This window comes from Capsicum annuum, chromosome 1 (assembly GCF_002878395.1).
Source record: "Capsicum annuum cultivar UCD-10X-F1 chromosome 1, UCD10Xv1.1, whole genome shotgun sequence".
Taxonomy (NCBI): domain Eukaryota; kingdom Viridiplantae; phylum Streptophyta; class Magnoliopsida; order Solanales; family Solanaceae; genus Capsicum; species Capsicum annuum.
In genome coordinates, this window is record NC_061111.1 from 55606710 (window position 1) to 55623386 (window position 16677).

At 34.9% G+C, this 16677-nt stretch overlaps 1 protein-coding gene across 1 annotated transcript; it reads right to left on the reverse strand.

The window, feature by feature from the left end:
* Nucleotides 1–14514: 14514 nt before the first annotated feature.
* On the reverse strand, nucleotides 14515–15529 carry LOC124897696. The gene is made up of 3 exons (XM_047410916.1): nucleotides 15309–15529; nucleotides 14968–15212; nucleotides 14515–14711 (listed from the first exon to the last, which is right to left on the reverse strand). Exons 1-3 carry the CDS (start codon nucleotides 15527–15529, stop codon nucleotides 14515–14517), a joined length of 663 nt encoding a protein of 220 aa, XP_047266872.1.
* Between the last annotated feature and the right edge of the window lie 1148 nt (nucleotides 15530–16677).

Sequence of the window (16677 nt, forward strand, 5' to 3'; positions counted from 1 at the left end):
TAATCAATATTTTAGATCCTCTACAAGATTACTACAAGACTAACTTCTTTAAATGCATTATTTAAATCTTGAAAATTTAAGATAAATCATGTGCTACAACATGTTAATATATTTCGATAATACAAAATCAGTTAGATTGACAGAATAATTAATGAACAAAGATTTTTTGAGGGGCGTTAAACATATAAAAATGTAAAAATACAAGTAAATTTTGAGATTCTACACATAGTATGTATATATGTGAGTGTGCGTGTGTATATACACACACACATAGTATTATACTTTTTCAACGAAGTGGTGTGTGGGTTAATGCATTTTGAATACTTGTGGTGCCACCACTGATGCGATACATATTATTTAAACTCTACAGGCATGAGCTTGCAATCCTATGCACCTATAGAGGAAGAAGGAAAAAATAGGCTGAATGTCTACATAATAAACTGGTGAATTGAGATGGAAATAATAACATAACAAAAAATGTCAATCCTTCTAATTATACAACATATTCTCTCAATAGTATTTCATTAATCCTTAATGTGATTTAAGGCGCCGCCATTAATGACGATGTATATAATTTAAACTTTACGTTCAGTCATATGCCTCAATAGAGGAAAAAGATTAAAGTTGGCTGATTACATACACTGGTGAATTGTGATGAAAATAACCAACAAAAAATGTCCATCCTTCTAATTATGATTTATATTTACTCAATAGTATTTCATTAACTCATAATGCGATTTAAGACTTATTTAAGAACTGTAACACCCCGCATTTCGGGCTAGAATGAAAACCTTCATGAGCCATAATCTAATGCAAATATAGTGTGTTAATCATTTATGTTGTGTGTGAATATAGTTGGGCATGAGTCGAGATCATGGAGGTCCCTTAACTCAAGGACTATTTGAAAACTTTCCTATCGTTCAAGTTTGAGTGAGCGTCAAAACTTGGATCAATTTCAATCGACCATAACTCCTTGTATATGATGAACTGGGGGCCTACTATAAATCAAATGAAAGGTCTTTGAGTCCTCTTTACAACGTCACTAATTTTGCCAAAATATGATATCAGAGTAGAAAGTTATGACTGTTTTACTTCAAAGTGTCTGTCTGCCAAAATGTGACAACGAGGCTTACGACTTATCAGCTGTGTGATGGCTTGTCAGATCTGGTCGTCAGCCTAAGGCAGTAAATGGTGAAAAACAGCCAAAAGTGACAACCTGGGTGACAACTTATCACCTAAGTGGTAGCCCATCAACCTTGATCGTCAACTGATGCAATAATGCGATATTTTTTGGGTTCTTTAGGGATATTTTGTCTTTCCCTCACTCCAAAAATCTTTCACACGAATTAAATCACCCTTAAGCATTATTAATCAATCACTATCAGTTTTACAACATCAAAGACTTCCTCTTCACTCTTAAAATAAGATCAAACTAGGGTTTTCTCCAAGAACAAGAAATTCAAGAAAATCAAGCCTTAAGTTTTAGATTTCAATGGAACGAATCGAGATTTGAGTTCTTCTCTTTAAACTAATTAATTTGAGGTACATGGAGTTTATCCTATAAACTACATGGTCTTGGAAACACTAGAACATAATTTAAAGATTTTCAAGCATGATTTTATAAAGGGGTTTTGAAATATATGATTTTATTATGCAATATAAATGTTCAAATGCATTGGTGATTTGGCCCTTAGGCCTTTCCCCTTAAATTGATTTACACGTATATGTATATGTATGAAAAATTCATATTTGAAGATTATTTGAGAGCATAAATTATGAAATCCCTCTCTTGTGATGACTTTAAATTTGTGATCTTATTGTGAATGATTTGATATGCATCATTTATGGATTGAAAATAGTTTACTCAAATACCCTAGTATTTTGAGCATGATTTAGAGATTTTGAGAGAGAGTTTCTTGATATAAATGTGTTTTTTTATAGAGAGAAAGATTTGCATAAGATTAAGAATTTTGACATGACCATCTTGTATCATTTGAAATGTTGTCAAAGAGAGTTGCATACATGTGTTTATATGAGTATTTAAGGAAAGGGTGCTTCGAACTAATTTATTGATATGGTGGTCCCAAATTTATGTTTTGGAAACAAAGATTCTAATATGCTAATAATGGCTCAAAGATGTGACTTGGAAGTCAATGGTATGACGATACCATAAGCATGTATGCCATAACATACTATGTTTTCAGAGTATGTCTTCAGAGAATGTTTTCAGAATTTGTTTTTAAAGAATGCATGTTTTAAAGAGTTAAAAATGGGCATAAAGAGGGTTAGGTGGTTACCCGAAGAAGGGTTGAGTTCAAGTAACTCTTAGCCTAAAACCGTATTTGCCGATACAGGCAGATTATTATTATACGCTGGCGACGGTCGTGTGGCATAGTAGATTCAGAGACTCCGACCCTTGCGGCACACTTGGGTTAGGGGCTTGGCTACCGAGTTAATGGAAGATTCCATATAGCCCATTGAATTACAGAATTGTAGGGTATACCACCTAGCACAGAAGTAAAATAAAGAGTGTCACAGAGTTCAGATGATTTTACAGAGTCTTTCGAAAATGCCCATGAGATTTCTTACTATATGATATGTTTATGAACTGTTTTAAATTGCTCCCATATATGTTGAATACAAATTATTATTTTGGATTTGCTCTACGTACCATTATATTTGTATTGACCCTCCCTATCTCCTAGGGTCTAAAGTTCAGTTCAGAGGTTTTGCTAAGCCACAGAGTTTTTAGATAGCAGTGATGTGTGGAGTTGGTGAGCCTTCTTTATTTCATAAGGCGTATGTCTTTCAAATTATGTTACTTATTATGGTTTTGGTCTACTGGGAGCCTTGTACCAGTTTTCAGATAGTTGTTATTTTCAGATGTAGTAGAGATTTCGCAGACTGGTTCAGATGTTGTTTTGTTGATATTGGGGTTTTATCTTTCATTGTTAAATTAAATTCAGAGTATGACCATGATCCCGTATTCTATTATATTTCCGCATTTTCTTTTATTATATGAATGTTGTGCATGATTACCAAATAAAGAAGGGCGTTTCGGGCCTTCATGGTTTGGAATGTCCGTCACAGCCAGGCCCCAGTTCGGGTCGTGACAAGAACATTCTACAAAAATAACTTTATTATTTTCCTTTTTTTGGGGAGCGGGGAGTATTATTTTTTATAGAAAAAACTTGAATTTGCATCGCTATTAATCATTTGATACAATATTTAAGGATTCAACACAACACGTACTATATTACTTAAACTCTACGTACATGAGCTTTTATTTCTAAGTCCCGATAAATGAATAAAATTTCAATATGCTACCTGTTAACGTTAAACAGATGAACTTGTGATGGAACTAAAACAACAAAATATGACATTAATGAGATTCATATTGTACCATCAGATACATATTGATATTACTTGAACTTTACTGAGGTTACAATCTTAATCCCCGTTAGAAGAAGACGATTGCAGTTGGTTGTAAGCTCAATTTGCCTGATAGTTTTGAACTTTCCAGTGAGGATCCTAATGCAACTAGGAGCAAGGGTAGATATGAAAAATTTTCAAGTATTGGTACTGCTAAATGAGTTTGCAGATTAGCAATGATTAAGTGGAAGCACATACGGTAACTACAGATGTGCTGGTCATCAATTTTTCTCTGAAGAGTTGGAGAGGGTTGCTCCTTAGCTCAGGGACCTACACTCACATAACACAACAAGAACTGAGATATATATAAATCAAGAAGTGCAGGAATAAAGTAAGTAGAAGACATAAGGTTTTTACGTGGAAACTCCTTGCTCAAGGGAGAAAAACCACGACCTGCCTCAAGGATTTCTACGCTCCACTATACTCAAGAAACTTCTTGAATACAGACTTCAAGGATTAACCTCCTAATCCCTTGTTTCCTAGTAACAACTCTATTACAAGGAAACTCAAAGCTCTACTACTTCACCCTGCAGCTGACTCCACAAGCTAACTCTAGCTTGAACAATCACCTAACTCTAGATGATTACAATGAAAGGTTTGCACCTTAAAAGCTAATGTAGGTAGACGTTTAAGACCAAAGAAGAAAAACTCAAGTACAACAAGGAAATAGAGATACAAATCGATGAACAATCAGTTCCCTATTGCAACAACAGTCTTTTGATTCACCACTTCAGAAAGATATTTTTTTGTAAGGATATGGAAGTGCTAGTTTTCTTATTGAGGAAGATGAGCAATATATAATGTGTAACAAGAAAACCTAGGAGAGATACCAAGGAAAAATGGCCGCAGCAACTTTTTCCACCAACTTTTGTACTTTGTGTCTGTTGTGACTATTGACCGTGACATTGATAGGTGAGTCCAACCTGTTCCCTAATTCGTGGCAGCTCTGCCATCTCAAAAACTCTAGGAAATAGGTCCCAACATACAATAGACATATAGTTTGCCAATCATCAAAACTAAGGACTTAACATTCTCTATTGCCTAGTTACAAGTGAGATTTAGATAATGTTACTGTCTCACTATTCTCTTGCTAAGACAATTTGATTGAACTAGTGGAATGAATTATAACTATCTCAGCTAATTATAATGCTTCATCACTGGTTTAGTTGTACATTTAGATCTTTCTCACTTTTCTTCTCTGCATTGAAAACTGTAACAGGTTCGACTAAAATTTTGCATAGTGTAGGGCTCATTACGATGGGAAGTTCTCTCTAAGACCTGAAGCATCTGCATTCTCTAAGTACGAAATTGAAAATATTCTAAAAAACCAAGAAAACACATTCTTTGTGGTTACATCATCGATCAGCGCACTCCATTAATCCTAAACTTCTAAATCAAACTATAAAGGAAAAAGATGTGCAACTATCACTATACTTTCATCACACTTACCACCAAGATGAAGTTTGCCAACTTTGGAGCACTCTCTAGTAAAAGGTGTATTAATCCTTTCATTTTCTGAATTATGCAGTAGATATTCGGCAATCATCCATGTTAACATCTTCGAAATTATTCCCAGTTTGTCCAAATCCACTAGCCCGTCGCATACAAATTTCTCCAACTCAATGTCACGAAAATTATCAAACAATCCATCTTATCCCGTCACTATTGCATCCCGTTTTTACTGGAACCTTAATTTCTTGTGCCACACTTGGATCATCAGCCTTTATAACCATTCCCTAACTAAAATGGACAACTGAATCCTTTTTGCAGAATTTAGGATTTATAAATAATTATCCTTCCTCTTATAACACCGAACCAGCTATCTCCAATGTCAACCGCATGTACAATATCACACGTTAATATCAAAATACAAGCTGTGAAGAACCTTGACATTTCAGGTTAAAATAAGCCTCATTGAGAACTTTCATTGGGTGAATTTTATTCCCTTGATCTTTCTGCTTGTGAATCAATGATTCAGCTTTTCTAACAAACTATCTTGCTATTCTCTAGAATCGGCACCCTTTTTGGCCCAGACACCAATGCCAACCACTACATATGGTTTCTTCCCCTATGCAAATAAAATGTGCATTTTCCCCTAGAGGCGCTTTCCGATATTTTTGTATGTAAAATGAGCCAGCTGCCATCTTTGTGTTGAAACTACCATTAATAAAACTCGGTGCATTAGTACTTTCTTCACGAAAGTTCAGACCTCATCTCTATCCATCTTGTCTATAACATCTATCTCATTTGTAGCCATTTAAGAATATTCCTATTAAAAAGTGGCAGAGCGAAAAATTTATATAAGGGGATTCAAAAAAATTACTAAAGTACTATCACACTAAGAATTTGAACTCTAACCTAAAGCAATTATTGAGTTTCCTTCATAGCAACGACCAAATCTTGATGTATTTCTTCATCTCAGGGGGATTTACCTGTTCAAATATATCAGAATAAATAAATCATATTTCATATTTGCATAAAACGCCAAGCAATTTTATCCAGACTCTTAATGACAACTAGAGAAACCAGATAAAGTAGTATGTATAAAATAAGTTAATTTATTTATATGGACATAACATACTCCTACAATATTTTGGATTTGTTTACAGGTTAGGGAATCAAATCCTTTCTAGGCTAGGAAATATAATAGAACTTCCTTTCTTCAAGGTCACTAGTTCAAGCCGGTCGTTCCGTTTTTCATCTGGTATTTGGAACCCACTAGCTCGACTAATCAAAACTTGGTAGCATAGGAATCATTAAAAGGGAAAGCACTCCCTAGGATTAAGGGTTTCGCTTCTCATAGCACGAAAATGAGACTTCTAGTTAAGGGTGGTGAGATGGATATGTAATCTCATCCATCCCACCAAACTCCTTGGTCTTTGTGTTTCATGACCAAGCAACATCTAGGACGAGGGGTGATGATTAACTATTGTTTAGCTTATTATTTAGTATTCCGATGAAATAGTTAGTTGCATAATTAATGAAGTTTTCCTTAATTTGGATGAGGGGGAGAAGTTTCTTAGGGAACCTTAGTAGCTCAGTTGGTTGGCTATCGGAACTCCCACCTTGTTGGTGAGGGTTCGATTCCACATTATAATGCCCTCCTCGTTTCCCATTTAAATAAAATAAAAGAAAAGGAAGGTTTTCCAATAAGATTGTACTTTAAAAATTCAACAACAAAACAAAATATAACATGTTAGGTTCAAATTTTAGACATGTCTCTAAGCTTGTTAGCACTAAACCTATTAGAAGTAATTAAGCAACAAGAAAATGAGGCATTCCTTTACACCAGTGATGAAACAAGAATAATTTAATTTGATCTTTACAAAGGACTCATAGAACTTTAATAACTATGCAACAACAGTGCAAACAACCCTTACTGCAAAAACCAGAAATAGAGTATTCAAGTAGCGAAAGCTAAACAAAAGAGAGGGTAAACAAGAAATTGAAAACAGCTACTCTGAACAAGCAAACCACATCTAGCATCTTCTAAGTGAAGAAGCTTGTCTCTCGAGCCTACTAACATGAGCTTCTACAACCTTTATAAGATCATCACAGCTGGCTTTTTCCCTTCTTTTCTGCTTGTTGATCACAAGATTACCGGCTATGCTATGTTACTCTCAATTCTGGCATGTTCACAGTCAGAATGGTTCTCCGTTGAACCAGGAGGCACAAAGTCACAAGCCACTGTTTGACAAATCCCCATATATAAATTGTGTGTCATATTCCACAACACACTTGGGAGGAACTACACTTCTAGTCTTATTGTTGTCATGTGCAACAGTGGATGTGTAAGCACTTTGTCCTACCTTATCTTTCTCCATTAAACCAGGAGGCACAATGTTGCAAGCCACTATTTGGAAACCTCCATTCTCCTTGTTATTTTCCCCAATGCGCTTGGGAGGAACTGTTGTTCTGGGTACACAATATGTATTATGTCAAACCAACTTCATCACAAGTTCAAGATTAAATCAAGAACACTTATGAAGTTTTCTAGCACCTTCAACACAAGTTCAATATGAACTATCAAAGAAGTTTGTTATTTTATTTTAAGGAAAAAAATGAAGCAGAATAAGCCAAGTCCTTCAAATTCACGAACTGTCATTAAGGAAATAATTCCCCTCAAGTACCCGAGGTTGCGCAATTTTCCTCCCATGATAAAATGGCTTCACAACCAGACTATAGCGGTACCTCAAAATTTATGATTTTATTCGAACTCACTCAACGGGAGATGATCACACAGAGTTTTTAGAAGCAAGAAAAATATTTTTTCTATGCAGAAATTTTTGAACTAAACCTGTAGAAAAAAATCAGGTTTATATAGCCATGTAGTGTCTCTTCAGAAAGGAGGCAATGGTTCATTGAAAAGGTATATTATTTCTGAATAGTCATATCTGTCCATTCTGAAACAACATGTCGTTTCTGAACAGTCACAACTGATCGAACAGTCACCCATTTTTCGAAACAATATGTCATTTTCTTGAAGGCTTGTGTCCCTTCATTTTTCATTCACACCAATTGAACCCAACAATCCTCCATATGAAAGAAGAATGGTTGTTCTTTATAAAGCTTTATGGACAAGTATGTGATCATCAAGCAAAGATTGATTGCATCAGGATAAGTGGGTTTCCTTTTGAACTTTTTGTAGTGAACGTTCATTGGATGCACTCAGTCAATCGATAGATTTGATATCTTTTAGCCATTGAGATTTAATGTACACCTAGACAATATATGTCACACAACCATCCTTTTACCATTTATATTTCTCATGGTTTTGTTCGTTTCATCCATGAACACATCCCGGTCTCATGAGAGCTTAAAGAGTAGACCTTTACCAACATTCTCCTTGAAGTGGCTTCCACTTTGCCCTCACATAGGTGATTTCTAAATGTTCAATTCTATAGATTAAACTATTTGGTCAAATCTGTCAAATTTAGATAATCATTAAAAGACTTCACACCATAAGTCTTATCCTTGTTTACTAAACATTGTGTATATTATGAGAATGGGTTGGGTATATTAACAATATTTAACTTATCTGACACAACTTTGTTTGATCTCTTTGAACCTAGCTCTTGGGATCTCCAGTCTTCTAGGTAGAGTTACCGCCATGCTGACTTATACTAGGCCTTAAACTCGTCCCCTTGGATGTCCTTTCCACTCTTTCTCTAGATAGGCCTTTTTTAAGTTGATCCGACACATTATTCTTTGAATTACATAGTCAACAGTGATAATTTCACTAGAGAAAAAATCTCTAACAGTATTATGTCTCCGTCTTATATGATGAGATGAGATTTACCGTTATACATCATGCTCCTTGCCCTACCTATTGCTGCTCGGCTATCATAGTGTATACATACTGGTGCCACTATTTTGGGACAACAAGAAATATCTTCCAAGAAATTTTGAAGTCATTCTTCTTCTTCATCATTTTTATCTAATGCGATTAATTCTGATTCTATTATGGAGCGAGCAATATATGTTTATTTGGATGATTTCCAAGAGACCGCTCCTCCGCCGATAGTAAATACATATCCACTCATGAATTTCACTTCATTTGATCCAGTGATCCAATTTGCATCACTATATCCTTCAAGTACCACGGAATATTTATTATAATGCAAAGCATAGTCTTGAGTGTATTTAAGATACCCCAAAACTCTTTTCATTGCCATCCAATTGGTTTTGTTGGGAGTACTCATGTACCGACTCAACTTATTAATAGCACATGCTATGTCCGATTGTGTACTGTTCATTATATATATTAAACATCCCAACACTCTTGCATACTCCAATTGTAAGTCACTTTCACCTTTATTCTTTTGAAGTGCGAAGCTCACATCCAATAGAGTCTTGGCAATTCCAAATTCCAAATACTTGAATTGATCAAGTATCTTTTTGATGTAATGAGACTGTGACAATACCAACCCTTGTGGAGTTCTATGAATTCTTATTCTTAAGATCACATCCACAATTCCAAGGTCTTTTATATAAAACTTGCTCTCGAGCATTTATTTTGTAGAATTTACGTTAGAAATATCTCTATTGATGATTAATATATCATCCACAGATAAATAAATAATGACTCAGTGATTTGGAGTGTCTTTAATGTATACACATTCATCACATTCATTTATCTTGAATTCATTTGCCAACATGGTTTGTTCAAACTTCTCATGACATTGTTTAGGTCCTTGTTTTAGTCCATACAATAACTTAACAAGTTTACACACTTTATTTTCCTTTCCTTGAACCACAAAACCCTCGGGTTGTTCTATATAGATTTTTTCCTCCAATTCTCCATTCAGGAATGCTGTTTTCACATCCATTTGATAGATTTCAAGGCCATATACTGCCATCAAGGCAATTAACATTTGAATTGACGTTATCCTTGTTACTGGCAAGTATGTATCAAAGTAATCAAGGCCTTCTTTCTGTTTGAAGTCTCTTACTACAAGTATTGCCTTGTATTTGTCAATAGTACCATCCACCTTCATTTTCCTCTTGAAAATCCATTTAGAACCTAAAGGTTTATTTTCTGGAGGAAGGTCAACCAATTTCCACGTATAGTTGCTTAAGATTTAATCAATCTCACTATTGACTGCCTATTTCTAAAAGGATGAGTCTAACGATGACATCGCTTCTTTATAAGTATGAGGCTCATTTTCTAAGAGATATGTTACAAAATCCTATCCAAATAAAGTTTAAGTTCTTTGATGTGTACTTCGTCTTAGATTCTCATCATTATGTACATTCTCTCTTGGTTCATCCCGAGGTCGTTTAGGCTCCCACTAGACTATTTATGTCTAGTTTATATGGATAAATGTGTACAAAGAATTTACAGTTATCTAATTTAATTACTGTATTTTCATTGATATCCGGATGTTAGGATTTATGAACCAAAAATTGACAAGCTTTAATACTTTTAGCATATCCTATGAACACGCAGTCCACCATCTTAGGTCCTATCTTTACCCTTTTAGGCATAGGAACTTGGACCTTCGCTAGACACCCCCACACTTTGAAATTTTTTAAGTTGGATTTCCTTGCTTTTCATTTTTCATATGGAGTTGATTGTGTCTTACTATGGGGCACTCTATTGAGTATTCAGTTAGCTGTAAGGATAGCTCCCCCCCCCCCCTCCTAAGTTTTGCGGTAAACCTAAACTTATTAGTAAGGCCTTTATTATTTCCTTCAAGGTTCGGTTTTCCCTTTTGTAATTCTATTAGATTGAGGTGAATACGGGGCCGTAGTTTGATGGACAATTCCATTCTCTACACATATTTGCGCAAAGGGAGATTCATATTCTTCGCCCCTATCACTTCTTATAATTTTGGTCTTTTTCTTTAACTAATTTTCAACTTCTATTTTATATTGCCTAAACACATCTATTGCTACATTCTTACTATTTAGCAAATAGATATAACAGTATCTAGTGCAATCGTCAATAAAAGTTATAAAATACTTTTTTTTCACCACAAGATGGTGTTGACTTCATATCACAAATATCAGTATGGATTAATTCTAAGAGATTAGAATTCCTTTCAACGGACTTATACGGATGCTTAGCATACTTGGATTCCACACACGTTTGACATTTTATTTTATTACACTCAAAGTTTGGCAAAACTTCTAAGTTAATTAGTTTTTGCAATGTTTGGTTATTGACATGTCCTAATCGTTCATGCCACAAATCATAAGACTCAAGTAACAAGAAACTAAACTTTTATTGATTTCAACATTCGTTATATTCATTTTGAATAGGCCCTTTGTGAGGTAGCCTTTTCCTACGTACACTTCTCCTTTACTAAGTATAACTTTTTGGGAAACAAATACACATTTGAATCCATTTTGGTCAAGAAGTGATATAGAAATTAAGTTCTTCCATAACTCTGGTACAAATAGGGCATTTTTCAAAGTCAACACTTTGCCTGAGGTCATCTTCAGCCATACTTTTCCTGTTCCTTCAACTTTTGCAGTTGCGGAGTTGGATATTTATATCTTTTCTTCGCCTTGAGCTCGATCAAAAGTAGCAAATAACTCCTTATTAGCACAAACATGGCAGGTGGCGCTGGAATCCATCCACCATTCTTGAAGATTTCCTATCAAGTTGCATTCAGTCAGCATGGCACATAGATTATCTATTTCTTTCTTGGGCTCAGCTATGTTTGCTTGGTCCTTCTTTTTCCCTTTCTTTGGGGCACGACAATATGTTGACTTGTGGACAACCTTTTCATAGTTAAAGCATTTTTCCTTGAATTTCTTTTTGGGTTAATTGCTTTTCTGTCCAACATTTTTTGCTTTTTGGAGTTGTTGTGGTCGTCTTCTACAATATTTGCTCCACTCATTGCAGAATTTCCTTTTGAACTTCTTTCCAAGGCTTTATTGTCTTCTTCAGTGTGAGTCTTACTGTAACATCTTAGACTGCCATCTCCTTTCGCTTATGTTTCAAGTAGTTCTTGAAGTCCTTCCACATAGGTGGTTACTTCTCTATTATTGCCGCGACTTGAAATGCCTCATTCACAACCATACCTACAATAAAGTTTATGTGAACATTAAGAAAATTTTTAACATGTTCAACTAAGGTATTCATTAAAATCATACCTTTCGCGAGGAGATCGTGGATGATTACTTGCAATTCCTGGACTTGAGATATACCAGATCTATTGTCAATTATTTTAAACTCTAGGAATCTTGTAACAAAGAACTTTTTGATTCTTTCATCCTCAGTCTTGTATTTTCTTTCCAGTAACCCCCACAACCCTTTTGTCGTCTTCATTCCACTATACACGTTGTATAGTTCATCTTAGAGGCCACTTAGAATGTAATTCCTACATAGGAAATCAGAATGTTTCCACACCTCCATAACAACAAATTTCTCCTAGTCCGAAGTTTCTTCAGGCACCTATGAAGCTTCTTCAGATGTAAATCTCTGAAGACACAATATTGTAAGATAGAAGAAAATCTTTTGTTGCCACCTTTTAAAATCAACACCCATGAATTTTTGAGTTTCTCTGCTGGTGCCATTGCCTACAGAACACTCGTACAACTCGTTGTGGCAATATTAGTTGCTGCCATAGTCGTTGCAGCATCATTCACATGGTTGTTAGTAGTCATTTTCCTGTCAAAAAAATACAGTCAACTTTAGTATATCAAAATCCTACTAATAAAGTTGTAGCAACTTTAAATACCCCTGGTTTCTAGTTTAACGATGAATTTTATATGACTTTCAATCGTTAACCAAGTGACCTTTAACTTATTGTTTTGGCTTCTAGAGATTAATACTTTAAGCTTTCTACTCCGTTTGAAATTGTGATGAAGTTTTTATGAATTCAAATCACTGGTTAAGTTCAAACGGAGTAGAAAGCTTAAAGCATTAATCTCTAGAAGCCAAAACAATACAGATTATATTTATTTCCTTAAGATTGTTGTTTAGGGTACAAAATTTGTATTATGTCAAAACAACTTCAAGATAAGATCAAGATTAAATCAAGAGAACTTATGAAGTTTTCTAACACCTTCAACACAAGTTCAATACGAACTATCAAAGAAATGTGTTATTTTATTTTATTTTTAAAAAAAGATGAAGCAGAATAATCCAAGTCCTTTGAATTCACGAAGTGTCCTTAAGGAAATATTTCTCCTTAAGTACCCGAGGTTGCGGAATTTCCTCCCAGGATAAAATGGCTTCACAACCAGACTATAGCGGTACCTCAATCGTTATGGTTTTCTTTGAACTCAGTCAACGGGAGATAATCACACAGAGTTTTTAGAAGCAAGAGAAATTTTTTTTCTATGCAGAAAATTTTGTACAAAACCTGTGGAAAAAATACAAGTTTATATAGCTATGTAGTGCCTCTTCGAAAAAGAGGCAATGGTTCATCGGAAAGGTGTATCATTTTGAAATAGTCATTTCTGTCAATTCCAAAACATGTCTTTTCTGAACAATCACAACTGACCGAACAGTCACTCCTTTTTCAGAATAGTATGTCGTTTACTCGAAGGGTTGTGTCCCTCTATTTTCCATTCACACCAATTAAACCCAACAGGAACTACATTGCTACTCTCGTTGCTGTCATGTGCATTAATGGATGCATAAATGCTTTCTCCTTCATTATGCTTCTCTATTAAATCGAGAGGCATAATGTCATAAGCCATTGTTTTTGAAAACTCCATAGACAATTCTTCCTGTCATTTCCCCCTCAACATTTGGGAGGAAAACCAGGAGGAACATCAGGGTAATCCTCCACTTGTTTTAGTTGACATTCAGTCGCTGGATCAAGAAAAACATCACAAATATCCCAAGGAGTTTCTACTTTCACCAGCTTTAACTTGGGAGCAAAACCAGGAGAATCATGAAAGTTAGAAATCCATTTTAATCTTTTTTTACTCATTCATCCATGATACAATCTTTTGAATGCATTACCTGGAAATAATATTGCTTGTTCACAGTGAGTTTGATTCTTTGCTGAACCAGGAGGCACAATGTCGCAAGCCACTGTTTGACAAACACCTATAGATAGATTCTCCTTGTCATTTTCCTCATTCCACTTGGAGAGAACTACACTGCTACTCTCATTGTTGTCAGGTGCATCGTGGATGTGTGAATTCTTTCTCCTACATTATGCTTCACCACAAAACCAAGAGGTGTAATGTTGCAAGCCATTGTGTGTAAAGCCATAGACAAATCCCTCTGTTCATTTTTCCTACAACACTTGGGAGGAAAACTAGGAGGAATATCAGGGTAATTCTCTACTTGTTTTTGTTGACAACCAGTCAATAGATTAGGAGGAACACCACAATCATAGGAGTTTCTACTTTTACCTGCTCTAGCTTTGGAGCAAAAATAGAAGAGTCATAAAGGCTAGAAATTCATTTTAGTCTTCTTTTAATCCTTAGTCCATGAGACGATCCTTTTAATGCATCAACTAGAAATAATATATCTCTTCTACACCATTTCAAATACTGTATAGTTACATTCAGTTAACACTGCCTAGATGGATGGTATAAACTAAAATCAGAATCAATAGGCATGCTATAGTTGTACCAGGCGAGTTTTGGACCTGAAGATGAGTTAGTAATCTATTTAGGGAAGTCTTGATCATATCCAAGCTGCAATGCTACACGACTTGGTCGATAATGTTCTTGACAGTCTAAACCAACAAGCTCAGACACCCTCAAAAATCGAATAAAAGACTCCAATTCTTGGTCCACATTTTGCCGCCTTTCAACTATTGTCCACTCTCCGTTTTCCTTATAAAGCTTGGGAACTAACCAACCTTCCAAAGCCAAGGTGTATGGCCTCCATAGAAACATCTTTGTAGACGAGCCAATAGTAGTCCTCACATTAATCACTTTGGATTTTTCACATTGTGCCATCGTCCTATTCTCACCCCACTAACCAATTGTAGTTTCCAACCTGTTCTGGCCGCAATGTTACCAACCTCTCACAGGCCCAAACTTGAACAAAAAACAATGGTGCCTAAAGACTAAATTCTAGAATATTAAATCTCTCTCCATCGTCTCCATTACTACTTGGCTCATTTGATGAAGCCATTATCATAGTCTGTTTTAACAAGCTCAAGTCCTTATATATGCTAGCAAGAACGGCTGGATCAAGCGCTAGTCGCGTACCTCTGGTAAAATTAACAGCTATAGGGAAAACATGTCTACCTATTTTACCATACTCATTACCTGGAAATACAAATCTTGATAACCAAAGAGACAAAAAAGTTTCAAGTTCAGTATCCCTTCCACTGTCCATTAAAATATTCAACCACCTGTTATGATCATCAGACTTCAATCAGACAAGGTCCCTTAGCACTTTTTCAATATTTTCTTCAATTTCTATCAACTCCAGGGATTGAAGGGAGAACAATACAGGGCCACCCAAAACATCAAACCCTCCCAAAATCATCATATCTTCAAGAGTAACAGTAGCTTCACCCCACGGAAACATAAAAGTGTTAGTCTCACAACACCACCTTTCTACTAACCCAAAAATCAAAACTTTATCTATATAAACTTTATACACAGAACCCATAATAGAATCATAAATACCAGCAGCTTTCCATATAGAATGATCGACAGACTCCATACTTGCAACCCAATTCTTCCATTTGTTCTGCTGATGCCTACAACTATTGAAGGGAAATTTTAACGGCCACCAGATGAAAAGGGTAGTGAAGGAAGCTTCAAATTTAGACATTCAGGGGTCATTTGGTAGAGTGTACAAGATCAATGCAAAATATAGTGTATTAGTAATACTTGTATTAGTTATGCATGTATTATTTCTTATACATTGTTTGGTTTGATGTATAAGAAATAATACATCTTACATAATTTCTATAAAAGAAATGTTTGTTTACAAAAATACCCTTCTTTGATTTTATACACTTTTTTACAACAAAATTTCTTTGCCATCTCAAATATAATTAGCATTGTTGAACTAGTATATACAGGGTTCGAATTAATTGCAAGACCTTCGTCTTTGTGCATGAAATATTATGCCAACGGATTAACATAGTCAAAACAAAAATAAAATATAAGACCTAAAATTAAGAAATAGTTTCAATTTTTTATTTTTTTTTAAAGAACCTCGAAACAAAGCAAAAATATTACAATTATTTAAATCAATTATTCATTGTTGTAGATTAAAATGGTGGGAAAAAAATTGCGAAATGTTTTGAAAAAATTCACTATTGCAAATTAAAATGGCGGGAAAAAGAAAGGTGAAGTATTTTGAGAGGGAAATTGAGGGGTATTAAGGTTATTTAATAAGTTAATGCATGTATTAAAGACTTTGCATTACTAATACATAGAAAATGGGTGGTATTAGTAATACACACCTTAATACACAATAAAGTGTATAACTAATGCCTGCATTAGTTATACATTGACTAGAAATTGTACCAAATAAGGTATTCATAATACACATTAATTAATACATACATTATTTTTGCCAATACACTCTACCAAACGACCCCTCAAAGGAAGGAATAATGGATTTCAAGAAATGGGATTTTCTTAGTTCTGGGATTCCACCTAATGGTTAAACCATTAACTCTTCTCTTTCATCAAAGATTGAATCTCTCATTTGATTCTTGAAAATGGAAATTTCACTAAGAGGGTGATTTTTTGATTCTATTGGAACAAGAATAGACTTTGTATGAAAAAAAGGGACAAAAATCTAATGAAGAAAAAACAAAAATACTTTCCTAATGTCTGTTGAGTGAAATTGGCTTT